This window comes from Stegodyphus dumicola, chromosome X1 (genome assembly GCF_044657685.1).
Source record: "Stegodyphus dumicola isolate Sdum_Otavi_A_Nest chromosome X1, ASM4465768v1".
Classification (NCBI taxonomy): Eukaryota; Metazoa; Arthropoda; class Arachnida; order Araneae; family Eresidae; genus Stegodyphus; species Stegodyphus dumicola.
This window is the reverse complement of record NC_140780.1, coordinates 111,974,546-111,997,819: the sequence shown is the minus strand read 5'-3', so window position 1 is coordinate 111,997,819 and position 23,274 is coordinate 111,974,546. Positions and strand designations below refer to the sequence as shown.

General features: G+C 31.2%; 1 protein-coding gene across 3 annotated transcripts in view; it reads right to left on the bottom strand.

Moving 5' to 3' along the window:
- Positions 1-3,787: 3,787 nt before the first annotated feature.
- Positions 3,788-23,274, bottom strand: part of Cdep (Chondrocyte-derived ezrin-like domain containing protein) — a 295,887-nt gene continuing 276,400 nt past the window's right edge. For all 3 annotated transcript variants that reach the window (XM_085807133.1, XM_085807131.1, XM_085807132.1), the window contains 3 exons: positions 19,237-19,344; positions 10,853-11,004; positions 3,788-8,343 (listed from right to left, as the gene is read on the bottom strand). In XM_085807133.1, coding sequence (XP_085663259.1) covers positions 8,304-8,343; positions 10,853-11,004; positions 19,237-19,344 — 300 coding nt within the window. In that variant the 3' untranslated portion in view covers positions 3,788-8,303. The remainder of the gene's footprint in view (positions 8,344-10,852; positions 11,005-19,236; positions 19,345-23,274) is intronic.

Here is a 23,274-nt window from a genome sequence, read left to right as displayed (position 1 = left end):
CTGCCTTCCTCTATTTTAATCATAACCTCATCCTACATTAATATTGAACACTGAAATTGAATCTGTCATAACAGACGAAGAAAGAGTATGAAACTGAAATACAGGATAGCTTGGAATATGAAAATAAGATTACCTTGTGCAAATCGAAGATCAATAGAATATTTAGAAATAGAAAATGTATTAAATAAATGAGATGCCATCTAATTCTTCTATTATAGTTAGGGTAGAGAACACAAATACAAATGACGCTAAACTTCCGTAACTAACCATAAATAAATTTTAAAGATTATATATGTGAATTTCAAAGTTTTTGAGCTCAATACGAATCTGCTATACATAAAAACTCTGTTTTAAAGGATGTATTTATTACCTCAAATCTTTACTAATGGACACAGTTTTAATGTCAATAAAGGGATTACCAATAGTTGCCGGAAATTACGCTAAGGCAATAAATATTGATTTTGATTTTGTGTTTTGATTCCTTTTCTTCCAATATACATCCAAGCCGGAATCGGATGCATTAAAAGCTCTGGCTGAAATTTTCTTTAAAAAAGGCCCTCTTGGAAAAGCTGTCAAAATGGCAAAACGAATGGGATTACGGTGCAACAGGAAGACGAACTATGACTTTATGCCAAAAGTTTCAGCTCAACGCTTTACAGCCGTTCCGCAGCTAACATATTTTGTATCAAGTCATGGCTCATTTCCTGTACGTTTCCATAGGTTCAATATCGCAGAAACAAACCGCAGTGGCTAATCGCACCAACGGTGCGAATAGCTAAGAGGCTATTCACACCACCTACGCTGCCGCATGCGCACAATAAGCTCAGGGTACAGCATTTTACGCCGATTTCATATAAGGCAGGCTGTAGCGAGAGCGGGCCGCTGCTGTTCGCACCGCCGGTACGGTTAGCCGCTTAAGCTATTCGCACCAAAATTAACCAGGCATGCGCATTTGAGTTGTCAAAGGCGGGTTTCTACCTTGGCGTAGTTTATCATTTTTTTAAGCGTTGGCCACTTTCAAAAGTTTAAAAAGGAAAATGGGTTCCTTTTCTTTTTTTTTTTTTTAAAAGGAACACATTTCCTTTTATTATTAAAGTATATATAAAAAAGGGCAGATTTTTATGTTCGCAATGTTTATCCTTTTCCTGAATGGTTTGAATAGTTTAAATGACTGATTTGAAGAGGGGGGGGGCAAAATCGTGTTGACATTTTTTATACTTCTTAGAATACATTTAGCTTTAAAGATGTGTTTTGCTCAATCAAGCCTTTAATTCATTCCTCTTTGAAAAATTTCGTCCGATAAAAGATATTAAAAATTAGACAGCGGATTTCTGTGTAGAAAATTTAGACAGGAAATAAGTTAAAAGCGATTATATGAACTATTAAATGAATTATTCTGTATGCCTGCTTTTTTTTTTTTTTTTTTTTTTTTAATGGAAATACTTGGCATTTTCAGGACACAAAAAGTGCTTCAAAGAACTTTGAAATATTAGTACAAACACATTAATTAAATTGAAATAAATAATGGGATGTAATTTAAAAGACAGAAATAATTTAATGTAAGAGATTTAGATTTAAAAATTTGCACACACAAATGGTTTATCAGATTTTGTAAGGTTTTATTTCATAAATAACTTTGATTTTGAAATATGGCATTTGAACCTATAAACTTGTGTGGATACTGAAAAAGTGATGAATATATAAGAATATTATCATTTTCAGTAAGTTTTCTTATTGAATAATAAATTCTGACAGTCCTATGCTATAAGAATAGGGTCTAAATTTGCATAAAAATTCCTCTGTTAAATAAAAGAATTTAAATAATTTCTGTAGCCTTTTTGTCAATACAATAAATATTTTTTAACTAATTACTTGTCCTCCCTTGCAATTAGAACCATCATTAAATCCCTATTTTATCTAATCATTTCCTGAACATTATCATATATATAGATTGACTTCGTCTTTGTAACTGATAATTATTACTTGCAAATTATTCTCTTGCTGGTGAACTATTAACAAACCTTTCTATTGCTGAGTTACGGTTAACAACCTTCGCTCTCACTACCGCCTGCCTGCCTTACGGAAATCGGCGTAAAATGTTGGTACCTGGGCTGCTTGTGCGCGAACATAGGTGGTGTGAATAGCCTGTTAGCTATTCGTACCGTCGCTGCGATTAGCCACTGCGGCGAGAGCGAAGGTTGTTAACCCAAACTCAGCAATAGAAAGGGTTGTTAATAGTTCACCAGCAAGAGAATAATTTGCATGTAATAATTATCAGTTACAAAGACGAGGTCAATCCATATACATAATATTCAGGAAATGATTAGATAAAATAGGGATTTAATGATGGTTCTAATTGCAAGCGAGGACGTGTAATTAGTTAAAAAATTATTTAATGTATTGACAAAAAGGCTACAGAAATTATTTAAATGCTTTTATTTAACTGAAGAATTTTTATGCAAATTTAGACACTAGTCTTATAGCATAGGAATGCCAGAATTTATTATTCAATAATAAAACTTACTAAACATTATAATATTCTTATATAATCATCACTTTTTATTTTATATAATCCACACATGTTTATAGGTTCAAATGCCATATTTCAAAATCAAAGTTATTTATGAAATAAAACCTTATAAAATCTGATAAATCGTTTGTGCAAATTTTTAAATCTAAATCTTTTACCTTAAATTATTTCTGTCTTTTAAATTACATCCCATTATTTATTTCAATTTAATTTATTGATGTGGTTTTACTAATATTTCAAAGTTCTTTGAAATACGTTTTGTTTGAAATACTTATGTCCTAAAAATGCCAAGTATTTCCATAAAAAAATAAACAGGCATACAAAATTGTTAATAACCAGTGTTATATGATTAATTATTCACATAATAGTTGATTTAATCGCTTTTAACTTATTTGATGTCTAAATTTTCTATACAGAAATCATCTGTCTAATTTTTATTATCTTTTCTCAGACAATTTTTAAAGAGGATACGAATTAAAGTCTTGATTGTTCAAAACACATCTTTAAAGCTAAATATATTCTAAGAAGTACAAAAAATGTACACAAAATTTTGTCCCCCCCCAATCAGTCATTTTAATTATTCCAACCGTTCAGGAAAACGATAAACATTGTGACCATAAAAATCTGCTCCTTTATATATATATATATACTTTAATAAAAGGAAATGTGTTCCTTCTTTTAATATATATGTAAGAAAAGGAACCCATTTTCCTTTCTAACATAATTTGAATGTCAATGCACTTGGATAACAGCTTGCTCATAAAGAGTAAATACTTACCATGTTACACTCTTCTGGGAGTTTCATCCTCTCATATTTTGCATCAGGACAGAAAACCAAAACCAATGAATTTTAATCAGTTTCATGTAATTATTTTTTCAAATAATTTGCTAATGCATTGGAAATAGGCAAAAGGTTTGCTTATTCCTTCATTTGTTGCCACTGTTAATCTTGTATCAGATTTTCATGCACTGCAGATATGAAATACACTTAAATTTCAAATTCAAAATTAGGCAAAATTCAACTCTTCATTAATCATAGTTTCCACAGAAAATATTTAAGATTTAATTCTTGAAAAATCCATAACACAGCCTGTCTGTGCAAATTAACATACATAATATCCCTTGAAATGAAAGTTTTCCTACAAAACCAAAATCAGTTTAAAGTTAGAATTTTGCCTAATTTTATATTCCTGATTACTTTCTCTTATCTCACTAAGTTCTTCCACCAAACAGCATAAAATAAAACAAAGCTGCAAATAGCATGGTATAATTTATTACACACAAAATCTAATCAACAATAGCTGCTTCATCCAAAAAGTTGAAGGCATATAAAGAAAGCAGCATAGTAATGAAAATACAATTTCAAATCCAATTTCTCAACAATTAATGTATAAGCACCATTTGTCATTGTATAAATGCAAACAACTTCAGAGGACAAACATGAACTCTACAAGATTTTTATATAATTGTTAAATCAGCTTATCAATGAGAAACATGCATTCATATGCTTCCCAAACACATATTACAGAATAGTAACAAAGAGCTCTTAAATCTGACAAACATGATTAAAAAAAGAAATGAGTTTTGCTACAGCAAATGGATCAGCAAGAGCAGGTATAATACACAAATCCATATCTTTATATATTAAAAAAAATGTATCAGTTAATCTAAGCTATATTTCAAAATACTTAAAAAAAGCTTAATTAATTATTCATTCAATTCAGCGTCTTTGAAATCAAAGCTCATTAAATATGCATATGTTGAAATGTCTTGCTCACTTTGATATAGCTGCACAGAAAATTTGATGTACTCAAATAAATGTGTTTACAGAAACAAATTCTATTTTAACCAACATAAACGAGTAGGAGATCAGCCAATTTCAGTGCCAGCTAGGAAAAGAGTATTAGGAAATGAAATTACACCTGCGAATAGAGTCCAGAATTTAAGGCAAAAATATTTGATATCCTGTTAATAGAGTCAAAAGCTAATTTTAAAAAATCATTTCCTAACATTGCATATAAGAATGCTTAACATTATTTCAATTACGTGTACCTCTTTTCTAATACACAGAAAAAAAAAACTGAGCATGGGACAATTTCTGCATATAAGCAAAAAATACAGCTGCCTACCTTTATTCATTCATAACGCACTACAAGCTTAATTCAAACACATTCAAAAAGCAATATAATATAACAACAAATACATTAAAATATCTCAAAGAGGATATTCTGCCTGCAATTTAATGAACGCCCCTCCCCCCAAAAAAACTTTTAGTTTTAAACTACACTTACTTTTAAAAAGAAATGGGGTTTTTATTAAGGCCACACTTCAGTTTTTTATTACACAGTCATATTAGAACTTAGAAAATATAATGCCAACCCTTTGTTGCATTAATATGCATTTAAAATATTGTCATGCAGATCTCAATTACAATACTTGACTGTTCTGAACAAAATGAAAGTACATCACACATATAACAAGTTTTGAAATGATGAAATATATTTAACGTTATCATCAATATGATCATATTAGCATAGAATGCTTTATTTTAAATTTGAAAATACAAATGAAAAAAACTTTACATAGACTCTTCCCTTGTGTGCAAGGAATAGCTATCTATTTTATTTACAGATCGATAAACGATAAACAGTTATTTAACCCAAGGGATACTGCATAAAATAATCTCCCTTTTCCCTAAAATACTACAATGGACACAGTTGTTTTATTCATTTCAGCACTTTAATGAATGAGAGATCAATAGGGTTAATTCTTATCAATATTTTAAACTAGAACAATAAAATTTTTTAATTTAGAGAAATTATTATTTTTGGCACATAGCAAAACATTTTTCAAGAAATGAACAATTTTTAGCCTGTTTGCCAATGAATAAAAATATTTATCTTCACATTTAGTGAAAAACAGATTAATTCTGTTTTGTTTTAATAGAATGTTATAAATAACAAAAATAAGGAAGGTTGTTAAATACCCTGCAGTTTGATAAATTTTTGAAATTAAAAATTAAAATGTTGCTATAGCATGTATTTTCAAAAACTTTTAAAACTGAGAAATTTGCATACATACTTTGGGTTGATTCTATTCAAAAGCAATATTATTATCAAGTTAAATATAAGTGATTTCATTAATTTTACGAAAGATGTAGAAACATGATATTGATGAAAAGCATAAATATTGCTAATTCCTATAAGCTACATATTTTAAACTTCGGCAAATAAGAGAATATTATGTTTAAAATCATAAGTATTCTACTCTAATGCAAAAGTATAGTACTTGAATGAGTATACTGATTTCTGAAATTTCTTAGTCAAATGCATTTAATTTTTATGCAGAAATATTTGCGGTATTTTCTTTAATTCCTTATGCCTAAATCTCTGGACTCTATACAAATGTTAATTTTTCAGAAATGGATTCCATATATTACACATCACACATGATGATACAAAAACTGTACATATGAATAAAAATTTCTTCAAACACAAAGAATTTTAATTTTGACAAATAAAAACAGCAGGTTGTAATTTATAAATGAAAAATTCACAGATATTCTTTACTGATGCAGTATGATTTAAACAGACTTACAAGGAATGACAGTGCGAGTATTTCAAAATAATTTAAAAACCAGTATTCCAAAGATAAGATTTAAAACTGCATAGAAAAACAGTGATTTCACATCACTTCTTTGACGCACTGTTTTGAGGTCATCTACTACCAAAGACATGGTTCTTTACATGTCATAATAAGCCATGTCATATTTTAATATCCAATTCTGAGATGATAGGAAGTTCCATTTTGATTTTGTACAACATGTAAAGAAAATTATATGGATGAACACATAACATGATTTGATCAAACTCTTAACACCACACATTCTGATATGTTTATGAAAACGCATTCAGAGAAACTGAGCAGTCATGAAAATGTAGAGATTCAAAATGAGATTCCTGATTCAAGAAAATAAAGGTTTATAAAATAAAAAAGTTTGATATAATAAATGTAACACATTTTAAGCAAAATCCACAATTACAAATGTATAAAAATATTACATTAAAAAATTACTTTTTAAAACAAAAAATGTTAAAAATGAAGTTTTTAAACATTAAAACTGAAAACCAATTCAAAGATAGACATAAAAATTATACATCAGAAAATTTGAAAAACTGATGTCTTCACATGAATGTAATAAGTTTTCCAGCTTGAAAATAAAGGATTTTCCTCTTTTCTCAGAAAACTGAATTACTCAATCACTATTTCTTACACTATACTCACCATAAATCTTAGAATACCCCCAAATAGTTAGCAAAAGCATTTCTCTTACAAATATTTACTAACAATTCAGGCTCCCAAAGCTACATCAGCGGCATAGCACATCCATATCACATCCTAAATATTTTAGTTATTCATATATTGACATAACAGCAATTTTATTCCTGTAACAGTAAATAGTTTCTAAAAGCAATTTTCAATAAAGCTTTACAGTTTTCACATCACGAAATTCTTGCATAAATATTTCAATTCCGAAACTCTAAAAATGCAGGTACTTTTTTTCACAACAAATCTTATAAGGCAGGTAGGTTACTGCTAAATTGATATTTTTAATTTAGTACACAGGAAAGGAAACCACAGTATAATAAATTCACTTAACACAGCAGTTAAAATGTAGTTTGAACTTTTCATACACATATAGAAATATACATTCTTAAAATATAGGAAATATTTGATGGTCAACAACATATCAGATCAAAGAACAAAAGAAAATACTGTTTTTTCAAAGCTGAAAAGCTCGATAAAAGAATATGATGTTTAAAATAAGAGAGGGAAACTACCATGCACCCATGACTTAAAATGCATTAATATATTAAATATCATAATTTTTATTCAGCTATGAATATTCCCATCCCTATTTATGATTTTTGATGCACTGATTGTCCTTCCACTGATTTGTTGAAAAACCTACAGTTTTTCATTTTTTACTTGAAGCATTATTATAATATGATTCATAAAATATCTCTTTCCACGCCAGGTTTAAGTAAAGTTAGCATTCTCAAATAAAATGAATATTTAGATTTAAGTAAAATTACAAGATATGTGTTAATAATGCATAATTTTAGTTTCTAAAATATGTTGCATTTACGAATTGCAATATACATTATTTCCAAATATATGCTTATATTAAATTCTTTAAAACAAATGGATTAAATTTTCTCTTAAAATTTTGCTAAACACTCACATACATTTTCAAACAGCATTTATTCAGAAAAATAAACAAGCAGCTTTGAAGTTGCATTTAATTTGTGGGTTAAAAGAATAAAGTAACAAATCAATATCTCCATAAAAAAAACGTAATATTAGAATAATACCACCTTACTGTTGAAACAGAGATTTTTAGCTGTGAAATTTAATTAAAAGGAACAAAAAATTAAATGCCACATTAAACAGTACAAATCTGGCCCATCTACTACATTTAACAACACCATGCATTTTCAAGCAAAAGAGGAATATCTTAATTTCCTTTTACATGGTAAGAAGATATATTTCATACATAGATTACCATAGCAAAGTAAATGATATAAAAAAAATTGAGTACATACTTCCATAAATATAGTAGAATTAAAATTACATAACTGAAAATAATTTAATTTACAAAAAAGGAAAAAAAAATTACAGGTAACAACTCTGAGAATCAAAACAGGTATTGACTATTACAAACTCATTGTGGATGATGGAATTCTTTAGGTTTAACAAAATCTTCTCCTTTCTAACTCCTTATTGTTGCACCTTTTATGACATCAACCCACCTAAAATAATTAAAAAAACACATATACATTATACATTTACTAACATGCAAAATTATAAGAGACAAGTTTAAAAATAAATTATATGTAATTTCTGAAACATGCTTAAAATCCCAACGTTCTCTTCAAATACTAAAATATTACAAAAGTTTCACAATAATACATTTCTAGACCAGTGTTAGTAAGTTGAAACATTGCAAGGTAAGTAATTATTTTCATAGATAGTAAAAAATAAATATCCTTAAAATAGGGACAGTCAAATCAGACAATTTAAATCGGGGGGAATAGATTCAGTTAAATATCAAATTTTCATATGAAAATTTAAATTTATGATATTCACGAGTGGCAAAAGGAATTCTCAAAACTATCATAATTATAATTATACAACTAAGATGATCTTGTTCCAGTGACAAACAAAAGATTAAGATCAACCCAGCATTGAATTCTAGATTGACAAAGCCTTTTTCTCCACTAAAATCTCCGAGCTGAGGAGAAAAATATATTTTACTCCTTTTCTGGTTATTGCTATTCTAATCTGCAGTCAGAGCAAAGAGGAAGATTTACAAGTTATACACGGATGCATGGACAGAGTATCATTTATGAATTTGACACTCATTTTCTAGTTTAAACTGTTAAAAATATAACATTTTATGCTTCTATCTGAACTGCAATAATAAATTTTAGTACATAAATAAGAACTATATACGCTTCTGGTTTTACATTAAATTATATGGATAATTAAAACACAAATGGGACTTAATCCATTTTCTACTTGGTTCATGCTGTCTCTTCTGCAGCTAAAAAGTAGCATATACAAGATTGCTGACAATAAAATTTGAGTTCTATAATGAATTTTGGCTGAAATGATACAACACTTTCCAAAGAAAAATAAATATTTAGTGTACATGCTTAGATACACATTTAAACATTCTGACAAAAATTATTTCAAGTTTAAAAACTCAACTCAGGCTAATTGTTCGTGCATATTTAAAATTTATTTCTGACATTTTTTCCATAAGAAGTCTTCAATTAATTACATATAAAAAGGAGCTGTAACAATTAATTACATATAAAGAGGAGATATAACTCTTTTAAGCTATTTCTACAAACAGAATGTGCATGGTTATGATGTTCTGATTTTTCTTGACTTAACTTTATCTACCTTTAAAAGCTCTCTTAATTCACCAAGTTTTCTGTTTTATGTTAATGAAACTTTCACATCCTGATGCTTTTTTATTTCTTATAAAATGACATTACTTTTCTTTAGTAAGACAAATACATGAAGCAGTATTTCTACACGGCTAATTCCTTCTTCAGAACCAATTTTAAGTATCACTGGAGAAAAAAATGCATAATCTTGAATAATATTCTAAAATTGCTCATTCTTATTTTCTGAAATTTTCATTTCAGGGACCTTGCAAAAAACTCAAAGTACTCAAAACATCATAGAGATTTCAGAGCCTTTAATGTTCAACTACCAAAATCTCCCTCCCTTCCTGATTAAAATAATATTTTTCACATTTTGATTTTAAGTGAATATTGAATGAAATCGAAACAGTCTACAACTGACTAACATATTCAATAGCGCTCATATAAGTAAACCTACCAATAATCAAAACTAGACAACATTTTTTTTTTTAATTCTGAAATGACCTTTTTCATTTTTAATTACTCAGACTGACCTTTATGTGTTACCTGGTGAAAGAAACTGGTTAAATGTTTCAAGTCACAATGTCAGAAATATTTATTAACCAGATAAAGATAAATAACAGATACTGTTACTACAGATGCTACCGGTGTCATAAAATTAGCAAGCCTGCTAACTATTATTTCTTTCATCTCCACCGTCACAGTTTTTGCTTCTGTTTGCCTTATCACAATGGAGTATTCAAGGTTACAGTTTACTTCAAATGCAATATTATCAAAATACAGGGGGAACTGAAAAGAATTTTTTACAAAAGTGAAGAAATCAACATCATTCCCATAAGGCATAATGAATGAACTGCTCTAAGTTCATATTGCACTGCCATTTAATAAGCACTGAGGAATCACCAGTTTCTACCCTTCCTTAAAACAATACAGAAGGAAAGGGGAAAAAATCTGGAAATTTACAATTTTAAAATTAGTTGGTTTCTTCTGAATTAAAAGGAACAACATAAAAATTTTCACTTATTTGTAAGTAATGAAATGAATGGCCTAAGATTAAATTGCAGTGGAAAGACTTCAGAATTCTAAATGCATCTAAAGTAGAGAGAAAAGTTAGATGCTTTAGAAGGCCTATAACACAAACTATGAAAAACAATTTTTTTTTAACTGATATGGCAAATTCAACGGCAGAAAATATGGCTAATTATGGGAAAAATTAATATATTTTCCCCATACAAGAGAGACTTATACATTTTTCAATAACTAGGAAGTATTATAATGTCCAGTTTGATTCAGTAAATAAATATTGTAATACCATGCATGAAAAAAATTAGCAAATCTAGTTAACAAAAGTAAAAATATTTACCTTTCAAAAGTATATTCACTTTCAGCTCTAAAAAAGTATACATGATTTTTGAACTGTAACTTGAACACATAATCTTTGTTTATATTATCATGAGGATTTGGCAAGGTAACTGCATAGCCAAGTAATGGAAGGCTAGCTAAGGGAAAGTCATCCTGAAATTCATAGGCAAGAAATAATGAAAAGGAAAATATATTCAAAACAAAAGCATTTAAAAATATAAGAAGCTGGTAAAACTTATGAAAGTTATTTATAATAAAAATTACACCACAATTAAACAAAATACACACAGAATTTATTTTTATGTTAAAAGCACATTCTTCAATTCTCGTTTATATCTAACGAAAAGAAATAAAAATTTTTAGTTCTTTGTGTACATGTAGTTTCTAAACCAAGAATTCAAGTTAATTAAAAAGTAATTAACATCTATAAGACCATAAAAAAGGGCAAAATTAACAAATTTAAGTAGAACTTATAAGTGACACTGACATATTTTAAACTTAAAGAGCATTTTGAAAAATATAATAAAAGAAGCATATTGCAAATGTTGTTGACATTATTAATCTTATTTTCCTGCCCATGCAAACAATTATGGCTTGACGTCTCACAGAAAGAGATTTGGAAAAGATGAAAATGACTGTTTTGTTTGACATAATCTCAATCCCAATGTCTGATTCAATTCAAGTGAATAAAGATATTACTGTCTACAAAGAGTAATATATAGTTCAGACATTAATTATAATAACCAAGGATGATAGAGCTATGTGCAAAAGGAAAACAATGCCCTCATGGAGGATTTCTAATGCAAAATGCTTATATTTATGTTCCCACAAAGAAGCCCCACAAACAACTCATTTAACCTCTACAAACTAGAAATAAACTCTCAAAACTAGGAATAAACTCTAGTTTTACAATTTTTAGACACTCACTTACTGCAACAGTTTGGAATGGATACAGCTCACTTCACAGTAAACGGACTTTTCCAGTTCTGACAATAAGGTTTAAAATATCTTCATTACCAGAAATCAACTGGTGTCAAATCTAAAAACAAAGACCATACGATTCTGGAATGCTTGCTGATAAGTCTGTCTTCAAATATTTTGATCAAAAACTTCTGCACCAGAGATGCAGTGTGAGTGAATGTCCCATACTGCATAAATATGACTCTAGGCAGCATACTGTTGCATGTGCATGGGTTTGTAATAGACTGAATAAACACAGAGCCAATGATAACTGATAAAATTTATTTTACAAAATGGAACACTTATAAAAAAATTACAATAATTTCACTCAAATCATTTATATATATACAAAATTTGCAACATTGCCCCCTTCCCAAGAAATGCATGTCCTGTGAATACAATCCATGTACAGGAAGCCATACTTACTGCTAAGGAAAAATCAGTGCAATACTAAAACAATAATTTCAATAAATAACATAAAACAAATCAAACACTAAAACAATAAATAAACACATAAATTTACAAATATGACCATGATCTTAGTATACTATTTACATTATATACACTATGGGAACTGTGTACTATGGCTATAGTAAACAGCTAGCCTACTGCAATGAACAACTTAGAATTTGCTAACTCATGGCTTTGAACTACGACGTCATTCAGCCTGTCTAGGATTGTGTAAAAACTGTTCCAAGGTAACTGTAGTTTATGAGAATGTCCTTCCAGTGAATCAGATTCCATAACCACAACTTGTCACCTTCACTCAAGTGGTGTCCTGTAGATCTCGTCATATCGGATCTTCAGCTTTTCCCCCGATAAGCTGATTCACTCTCGTGTAAAACTGTGCATCTCTTCAAACAATGCCTGGAGATCTTGAATGTAGTCCTCAGGTGATGAAGGGGCATCTGGAGGGTGAGCAAATAACAGTTCACAAGGCAGATGAAGGTCACAACCGAAGAACATCTGCAATGGGGAATAACTGGTAATCTCGTGGACAGCACAGTGATAGGCCAGTAAAAAAAGTGGTAACTTCTGGTCCCAGTCCTGTTGGTTTCTGGAAATTGTCGGCAAGAAGTTATTGAAGACAGTTCAATTAAACCTCGCTACCATGCTGCCTGATTAGGGATGTAAAGGTATCATTTGGGTTTTGTTGATGCCGAGCGGCTTGCAGTTGTTTAAATACAGGCTAAGGTAAAATTTTTTCTTTGATTGAAAAGTAACTGAAGAGGCACTCCGAACCTGAAAATCCAATGCTGTATCATTTTGCTACCATGACATCCTTTTGATCAGAAATAGGACATGCTTCAGACCACTTTGTGACGTAGTCAATGACAATGAGGGTGCATTTGTTGCCATCAGCAGTTTGTGGCAGGATGTCAAAGGTGACGTGTTCAAAAGGCGCTTCTACATTGTAACGTTGCAGTTTCCCTCAGCTGCATTTCTTCGATCCTTTCCAAACTGAATAAGCATCACACAATGGGCACTTTTGCATGCAGCCCTTGCATTACTCCAGTAGAAACACTCTCAAACTCTATGCAAAGTCTTCATGATTCCGAAGGGGCCTCCTATAGGACTGCTATATAGTTCTTTAAAGATGTCTGGGATCTTAGAAATATGAACCGCCATCAGAAAGCCTTTCCATCATCCGATTCAAATTTATGGTACAGGATGCCATTTCGTACATGGAGTGAGTCTCAGAAAGCCCAATATTGCTTTGTTGTAAGATCCAATATTGCTACAGATCAGAATGTCCTGCGCCAAGTACGTTTCCTTGTTTGATGAAGCCATTAAGTCAATTATATATCTAACGTCGTCATCTTTCAACTGGCCTTTCCTGACTTCTTTCTCCATGAGTCTCAATCAGCTGCATGAGACCTGATTAAACAGCTGGTATTTCATTTTGACTATCAGCAGCTTTCTGAGTAGGTTCTTCTAGACAGGTTCTAGTTTCTATGTGATGATCCCTTCCGATGATGGATAGTGATGTCATATTCCTGAATTCTCTAGAACCCATCTGGCTATTTGGACTTTGGGATTCTTGAAATTTAAAAGCTAGATCAACAATGCCTGATCTGTGCAGAGCAGGAAATTTTTGCTGTAGAGATGATGGAAATGTTCTACAGCTTTAACTATTGAGGCCAAATCTTTTCTGCTGACACAGTAAATCTTCTTTGATTTAGATACTCTTGCTCCAGTATGCTATGACATGTGATTGATAGGCTATTGCTTTTGGATAAAACAGCACGGATACTCTTGTTGATCACATCTGTGTCAAGAATAAATGGTTTGTCGACATGAGGATATGTCAGAATTGTCGCAGATGTTAAAGCCTCCTTCAGTTTGTTAAATGCATCCTCACATTATTTTGTCCACGAGAACTTTTGCTTGCTCTCTTCTGTCAACTTGTTAAGGGGTGTTGCGATGAAAGAAAACTCTTTCACAAACCTGCTATAGTAGGTGCAAAGCCCAAGGAAATCTCTTAGCTAATGGATATTTTCAGGGTGTATCCAATCTGTAACTGCTGACACTTTTTCTGGATCCATATACACAAATTTGGCAGAGATGATATGTCCAAGGTAAATCACTTCCTGTTTGAACAATTTACATTTGGTGGGACTTAGTTTTAGATCTGCTTCCTTCAATTTCTGAAGTACCTCCCCTAATATCTTCTAAATGCTGTTCAAAAGTTTTCCCACCAATGATAATGTCATTGAGGTATATCAGACAGACTTCATAAGAAGGATCTCTTAACACAGTTTCCAAGAGGTATTCGAATATTGTCGACACATTATGTAATCAAACAACATAACATTGAACTGCCAAAGTCCTTGTCCATTAGCAAAAGCTGTGTTTCTCAGTTATCAGGATGTATTTCTACCTGCCAATGTCCACTTTTTAAATTAAGCATCAAAAACCACTTGCTTCCAGAAACTGTGTCCGGAATATTATCAATTCTAGAAAGAGGGTAACTGTTTTTCTTCGTAACCTCGTTCAACCAGAGTTAGTCAATACAAAATCTAGTTAAACCATCATTCTTTTTAACCAGAATGATGGGAGAGGCCCACAAACTTACTGAAGGCTTGATTATGTTGGTTTCTTGCATGTCTTTTAGAAGTATTCCTATCTAGTCCTGTTTACGCAATTGGTTGACATCTTGGATGTTGCTTGACTGGTGAATGATCCCCTGTAACAATTCTATGCTGTGTCAATTTGGTTCTACCTGTGTCAGAAAATGAGTGGGGAAAAAACATCTTGAAATTCTTGAATGACACATTCGGCAGCACTCCCCTCTTCATCGCTTAGTTGTGCATTCTGCAATAACCCCGATGTTAGGCAGCCCGAAGATACAGATTCTGGAAGGTTACTGTTTCATTTTTCCACAGGTCACTGGAGTACATGTTGGAACCACTTCACCTTTCCTATGACTTCCACTTTATCAGTTACATTGGCAACTTCAGAAAACAGTTATTGTTTTTAGTTAGCTAGAAAATAATCTCCATAACAAAGACAAAAAACATGAGAATGCACTGTTATTGACTGATAATGCATAAAACATTTTATTTATCTTTGATAGTGTGTGTGTGTGATTATGGCAAAGCCTCAAGGGCTATTTGCTTAAGGGGAGGGATGCCTTCGTGGAGGACTTTCTAAGGAAAACTGGCTCATATACACATTACACATGGGGAAAACCACGAAAACTCCCATGCAGCCAGCCAGTTCGCGGGATTTGGACCAAACTACCAGTATCTTTGATAGTATAGAAATATACTGATCATCTGTGTAACAAAGTGAATCATTTAGAAAGCTTTTTTTATCTCCACTTCTTAATGATAGTGTACAACAAGTGTTAGTTTACAGCATAAGCCTATAAATAAATAAACACTTCAAACACTGTACATAATTATATCAAATTAATAATATAAAAGATTGCATACACATTGAAAATTTTTTAAGTTTTACTTCTTGTGTATATTCAAAATAAAGTCCAAATGGTAATAAAATATTGCTTTATTCTACCTGTTTCGGTTTTTTTTTAAACAATAATATATTTCTCTATTATTATGACATTTTTTCTCTTCATACCACTCTACACTGAAAAGAAATGCTGGGGGGAGGGGGGAAAGACAGCTTTTAAAATTGAAATCCTTTCCAAAATGAGTTTTAAATTTCGATCAGAAATTGCACAAATTTTGTTTTATGAATTGATAACACTGGATACAATTTTGATTTAAGAAGCAAACCCAAATGTATTGCATTAGCGTTTCTGGTGGAAAAAAAAATTAAAAGTAAACTTTTTTAAAGTACTAGCCGGCAATCTGTAGTTTTCAAAATACAACATTAATTATTTGTAATGTAGACTTAATTATTTTTTCAGATATACAAGTGACTTTCAGTGTCTTAGGGACATGATGGCCTAATATACACATATATATTCTCTGCCAGCTTTTGTTTCATATAACCTAATAATATTTTTTATAATACGTGAATAAACATACTGATGACTACCAACTGAGCAATAATTCAAACATATATGCTAAAAAGCTTGAATGCATTTTTACAGTAATTTTCATTCATTTAATACTGAATTTAAAGTAATATTGCTTCTGTGTACTTTTCAGCAGAACTTAAATTCAAAATTCTTTATCTTTGATATGGTAGATGATAACTATATATCAGGAAGGGGCAGCCAGTTAATTGCGATTCACTGGTTGATCTCGAAGCCATTTTTGGTCAATCACAGTCGACAGAAGCTTTCTACTCTCAAATGCAACTTAGCCATAACTCACAGAAACATAAAGGTGGTCCCTATAGTATCAGACAATTTGCCTCACAATCTACCTTCCACGTCAGCTGTTGAGAGAGTAGGGAAGCAGTATCATACATCACCTGTTAACAGCACGCTGTATAATATGCCCTCTACTGGGCTACTTGGCATGTGTTCTTTTAATCCTTGGTCTAGCAACACATTAAGTTGGCATCCTGAAGTCTTTGTTTAGCATTTAATATTCACTGTAATGGTAATAACGCATTAGCGTTTCTGGAAAAAGTGTCAATTTTTCTTAACATTATTGCTGTGCAAAAAATTTAAGTACCTTCTTTCTATGTTTTAAATTACAATTGTGCACTTGTAGTCTTCTTTCACATTTTATTACCAATTAAAATGAGCAGTAAACCCAAAATAATTGAAGACTTATTAAAAATGTCTACTTGTATTCTTCTTTCACATTTTATTACCAATTAAAATAAGCAGTAAACCAAAATAAATTGAAGACATATTATTTTCATAAAGAATGAGGACTTGATTACTTTTTTTACAATGAAAAATGATAAATGTTGTAGTTTAATATGCAATATCGCCATACCTTCTTACTGAAAACGGTCATCTGGAGAGACATTTTAAAATTCTATGTAACTAATACCAAGCACATTATCCACAAAACAGAGATTTGAGAAAAATAAAATTCCCGATTTTACGGCTCACTTAAGGGCTCTCCAACTTTTTTTTTTTTTTTTTTTTTTTTTTTAAGGCTTTTGTCGAAATCATGTGCAGTTACTATGCATCATTTAAAGTAAGCAGTATTATAACAAAAAAGTGTACATATTTTTTGACGGGAGACTTAAGAAGGAAACTTTTTGGAAATGTCAGATTCACTTTAATGATTTTTTAAAAACAAGAATTAAATTTTTTGCTGCAACTCTACAGTTGTCTTGAAATACTGTGATGCTCATTGAGAACATGACTGAAAATATAAGAGAATAGTTGTACAATGATATTAACAGATATTCTTGTTTTTTCTATTCAATTCAATGAAGCTACAAATACAAATAACACAGCACTTATTCTTATGGTTAACACAACACTTATTCTTATGGCAATAACACAACACTTATTCTTATGGCTTATTTTTATTCTTATGGTTTTTATAGGCATGTAAAGAAACTTTCTTACATCTAAAGTAAAATTGTTAGTTACGAAAGAAAGGTCTAGATGTGTAGGTACATTCAATGCTCTTTTAAAATTTTTTCTTGCTGAATTGAAACTACCTATTTTTATATTAATTTCAAAAACAACAGATGGAGCAGAAGCACAACAGGCCACCTTAACAATATTATAAATCCCAAAATGATGGCAAATGATGACGAATTCCCAGGCGTTTTGAGCTACCACTGCATAATTCACTAACACTGTTAGCCAGCTAAAGATTAAATACAAAAGAAATAATGGACCTAGCATTCAAAATTGTTAATTCCATTCAAGGAAGTTCCCTTGAGTGATGACTCTTCCAAATGCAACTTGATGAAGAATAACCAGAATTATTATTACATATCGATGCGAGGTGGCTAAGTAGAAAATAAATTCCTGCTCTGATTTTGTGATTTATTTAAGTGAATCAAAATTCTGCTTCAGCAGCAAGATCCAGAATGTGCAAATTTAAATGATGAAACTAGCTCAGTGATTTAGCATTTCTTACCGATTTTACATTAAAACTAAATTATTTAAACTGAGAATTGCAAGGAGAAAGCTGGACAATAAATGAAATGATCAGTACCAATAATATATACAAAACAAAATTTATTACGCTAAAGAGGATCTTCAACAAACAATTTGAATCACTTTCCAAATATATCTGATCAAGTTGAAGACCAAAAAAATTTTAATTATAACACTGAAAAATATACATTGCAAAAATTAAAAAGACGACTGAGATTCTTGAAGTCAGATTTCAAGATTTTGAAAACGTTATTGCACATTATGTCTTTTCCTTTTGAAAAGAACTTAAAGCAAAATATATTGCCACAAAAATTTTTGACACGTGTATATATATAAAATTTAAAAAAGCGCATTCAACTTTTTTTTAGAACTCGACTGTGAAAACATTAAAAGATGAGATATACAAGTTGCCCTTCCACTTTCTATCAGTTAGTTGGTATTTTAGAATTTATATTCACTCACACACAATGCTTCTAAGTGACAGCTCTAAGTGATGATGAAATTTTGCTCCTGTGAGCTTTATTGTGAACAGCATTTTAAAAACTATCTCACAGGTACTGGGACTAGTGAGGGTAGAAAAACTTTGATCAAACTCATTTTCTTGAAGTACCACAGACTTAAATGATAAATAAGCCAAGGTCCATCATAAGTAGAATGTATGAATTATAAACAGCTTTGATGGTACAAGTAAGTATATTTTGGCACTGAAGAATTCATCTTTTGCCATTCTGTGTTTTATAGGTGGCAGAGATGAGTTTAATAAATGGCAATTTCTCTCTTGATCAGTATACATTTATTTTGGTTCAAGAAATTTAAACATAATATACAGCTGAATAAACTTGTTTTATATGCAAAAGGTACTATATATAGTCATTAACATTCACATTATACAAACACACAAATATGTGCAAAAAATAAGGAATACATACTTGATACGATTTGTAGAAGAAAAGGCAAAAATTTGTAAAGACTACCCAAAGCTTTTGCCATCCACTGCTATTTTTGAACTTTCTCAGAAGATAACCACTGAGATAATTCTATATAAAAAAACATAAAATGGTTACAAATTCAAATAACTGCAAATAATATACACTATGCAAATAATATATGCAATTAAAATTCACAGGATATTGTAGATATTTCCTCATCTTTCAGGGTTATGCTGTCTGAAAGTTCTGATGAAATGTAGCAGCAATTTGTTTCCATTCCAACAGAGACACCAAGAACAATTAACAAGTGGGTAGTTTAATGGGTGTACGATATGAAAAACATCCTAACTTATCCCACAGATATTCAGTGGGTCAGTGAATCAGCTAGTTAGGTACATCTATCAGCCACAAATATAAAGATTCTGCTTTAAAGTGCTGATATGGCCTGGAAGGTATGTTATTGTCTTTCACACAGCCTAGGTGATATCCTGATCATAATATCTGAGAAGAATCATAATATCTGAGAGATATGTAATCTGAGAACACAATATTTCTCTCTGAAACTTGATGAAGAAAATGAGCTAATTCATTTTCTTCATCGAAATTTCCATCATCAATTACCAAAACATCTAGCATTTCACCAGAAGATTTCACAGGTTTTGGCAACCAGTCAAAACCAGCATAACAGAACTGATTTAATGCCCTCCCCGTCTTGGTAAATTCATTACTACTTTAGAAAAGTGCATTAACACTTTAATGTGCAATATAAATGCATTAATACTTTGGAAAAGCATATCTTTTCCTAAGTACTTTAGGAAAGTGCATTAACACTTTAATGTGCAATGTAAATGCATTAATACTTTCGCAAAGCATATCTTTTTTGAAGTACTTTGCAATCAATTAGTATGTTAGAAAAGTAAAATACTGGAAAAAAAATTCAGTTGTAACATTTTATTTTCATCAAGTGCACAAATGATTATTTCAAAAGCAATTTCTTACAACTACTTATGAAAACTATACATGACTCTGATTGAAAGAGAGAAAACACAATATTTGGGACCAAGAACTTCATTCTTATGGATTTCGGACCTTTGATTTCAGGGTGGGCAGTGAATGTACAACTGACACTTTACTGTTTTTTGAGCATTTGTCTGTCCCAAAAACCACAGCTGTGAGTCCTGAAATCTTAAAAACCGGGAAAAACCAGGAGGTTTTCATAATGTGTACACCATTTCAAAGGAACTCCAAATTGGTTTTAATTTTCTTTACAGTGTATGGTTCAAGTTATTGGATTACTCGCAATTCAGTTCTGATACAAAATATATTAGCATTTAATTGGATATTCTAAATTTTACGATCTTAGGCTACTTTCATTTTTTAAAAATTTTCTTACACTTTGTAGAGCATCTTATGTTAACTAACCAGTTATTAAACTTTCAGTCTTTGTTATAACTTCTCCTTTCCATATTCTTTACCAGAACGTAAGTTAGCTGATGAGCATTTAATCTGAGGTTTTGGGATTTGAGATAGAGAATGTTTCTGGTATCCTATGTGTGCTACATGGTTAATTCCTACCAGCTCTAACAGCTGTAATTATTCTGCTTTGTGGTTTCTCATTGTCAGCACTTAAAATCTGATGTGCCAGTAAAAGTTTTTGAACCAGCTTACAGTTAAGTATTTAATTGTGTAGTCTTTAACTGCTGTTCAACATTTAATTTAAATTTGACTGTTCCATTTACTTGCATCACACCAAGTTGTTACTGTAGCACAAGAATATTCACTAATATTCCTAGTTCTGTTTTAATAATATTGTTATTATAACCTTTATAAATTATAAAAGGTTAATATAACTTTGCCACTGTTCTCAGATACAGCAATGACTCCTTTCATGTCTGTTAGGGTTGTAGGACTTAAAGTAGTATTACCAGATTAGTGAACCCTATAAGAAGCACTCAAACAAATTATCGATCATGCTGCAAGGACAAGCAACATTTAGTCTGGCCTACCCAAGATTTCAAACTCCACAGGCATCAGGAAGTCAAGTGGAAGGCTTCATGTTCATCTTAGACATCATGCGGGCATCAATGAGACCAAAGAGTACTTTCGAGGGTGGAACTTTGGTAGTGGCCTTTTTCGAACAGTTAGAGAAATACCTTCTACTTTATCTAGTTGATCAATTACTGTTAGGTGAACCAAGCAGTGACAATTGTTCAAAGTATTTAAAACTGCTTTCGTGAAAGCATTCCACATGATGGAAAATACAGAAAAACTAGAACTAAGGCTTTTTGGTAGATATCAAACTAAAACAGAAGAGTTGACTGATTTTTATATTGAAGAAAATACAAGTTATGAACTTATATGGAAAAAAACTTGATGTGGAGGTTAAACAAATAATATTGCCTCAAATTCAGGATTTTGTTCAATTATGAAACCCGGGTATACTAGATAAGTTATTTGAGTTAGTGGTGCAGTTAGAAAGTAGAGAAAGTAGGCAAGTGTCAATGAATAGACTTACAGTGGGATATGAGAAAGTGGATATTTTCATAGTGAAAGGAAGCTCAAAATTTAACAGCAATAGATGTTCGAAAAGCCGAAAGAAATTTTCACCTGCTAATGGCAACTGCCAAAATAAATCACAAAAAAGAGGAAACTAGGAGAAGATACTAAGATTTTAAACTAGTAAAAAATACTGAACTATAAGTGGCACAGTCAACCCAGAAAAAAGAAAATCTCTAATATTCAATTAAATAAGGTGTTGATAAAAATTTTTCTCTCCCAGTAATTCAGATTCTGTCAAACCGCATACCAACAGATATATTATTGGATAGGAGGGCGCAAAGTAATTTTTGGAAGAAAGCCTTTTTAAGAATTTAAAATGGTATAGCGCTTTTGGTGTCCCATGAACAAGAATGACAGCTGCCCAAGCAAGCAGTGTGAAAGAAAAGAGAAACTAACCTTAAACGTGCAGATGAAAAATAAACACAAGAAGCTGGATTCTTTTTGTAGTGAAAAGTCTACAGGTGAACGTAATTTTGGAAATGGTTCTTTTTTAAAGACTGCAGAGGCAAATATTAATTTTCAGGAAGCTACTGTGTAGTTGGAAATGAACAAGCCAGTGGAAAAAGAAGTCTAGCTCACAACTTTGGACTTGAAAGAACTGAACACAGATGAGAGAGCAAAGCTGGAACAACAGGTAAGACAATTTTTAGATTTACTTGATGATGACATAGGGTTGATGGTAAATCCCACAACAGACACTGGAGATCTGCCCTTGCCTAAGAAAACCTTACCGCTGTGATAAGATCAAAGAAGAAATTGCAGAAATAGTGAAGAATAAAATTACTGTCATCATAAATAGCTGTTAAGTTAGCCCACTAATGCTATGTCAAAAGAAAAATAAACACCTACCTATGAGTTGAAAATCCATAGGTATTTAATAGAAAACTAAAGAGTATTGGAAAATATTTCATACACTCCTTACCAATAATTGAGGAAATTATTAGAAGACTCAAATCAACAAAATACATAATGATGCTAGACATCACCTCTAGATACTTAGATATGTGTGAAACCAGAGCATGTGCCAAAAACTACATTCATTACCAAGTCAAGAGTTTATGCTTTTCATAGAATGCTGTTTACGTTATGTCGGGTCCTCGCTATGATTCAAAGAGCCACGGATATAATACTAAGATGTGTCCTTGGAAAATCTACAAGTATTTTAACTTAGATGACAAAATAATCATTAACAATAAAATTGATGAATATATTCAAAATTGATGAATATATTCAAAATTTTTATTTCTAAAGAAGCAAGTCAAAAGGTGATTGCAACCGAATGTAGATTCGCGGCTAAAGAACTTCATTACCTGGGCTATAAGATATCTCAAAGGGCAACTGAAATGAAAGATTACAAAATCATAGTGATAGAAGTTTTCCACCGCCTAAAATACAGCAAAGAAGTTAGCATCAATTTAAAAGTTGTGCTCCTGTTATAGAGCTTTAATCTAAGATTTTCCTAACAGAGCAGAGCACTAT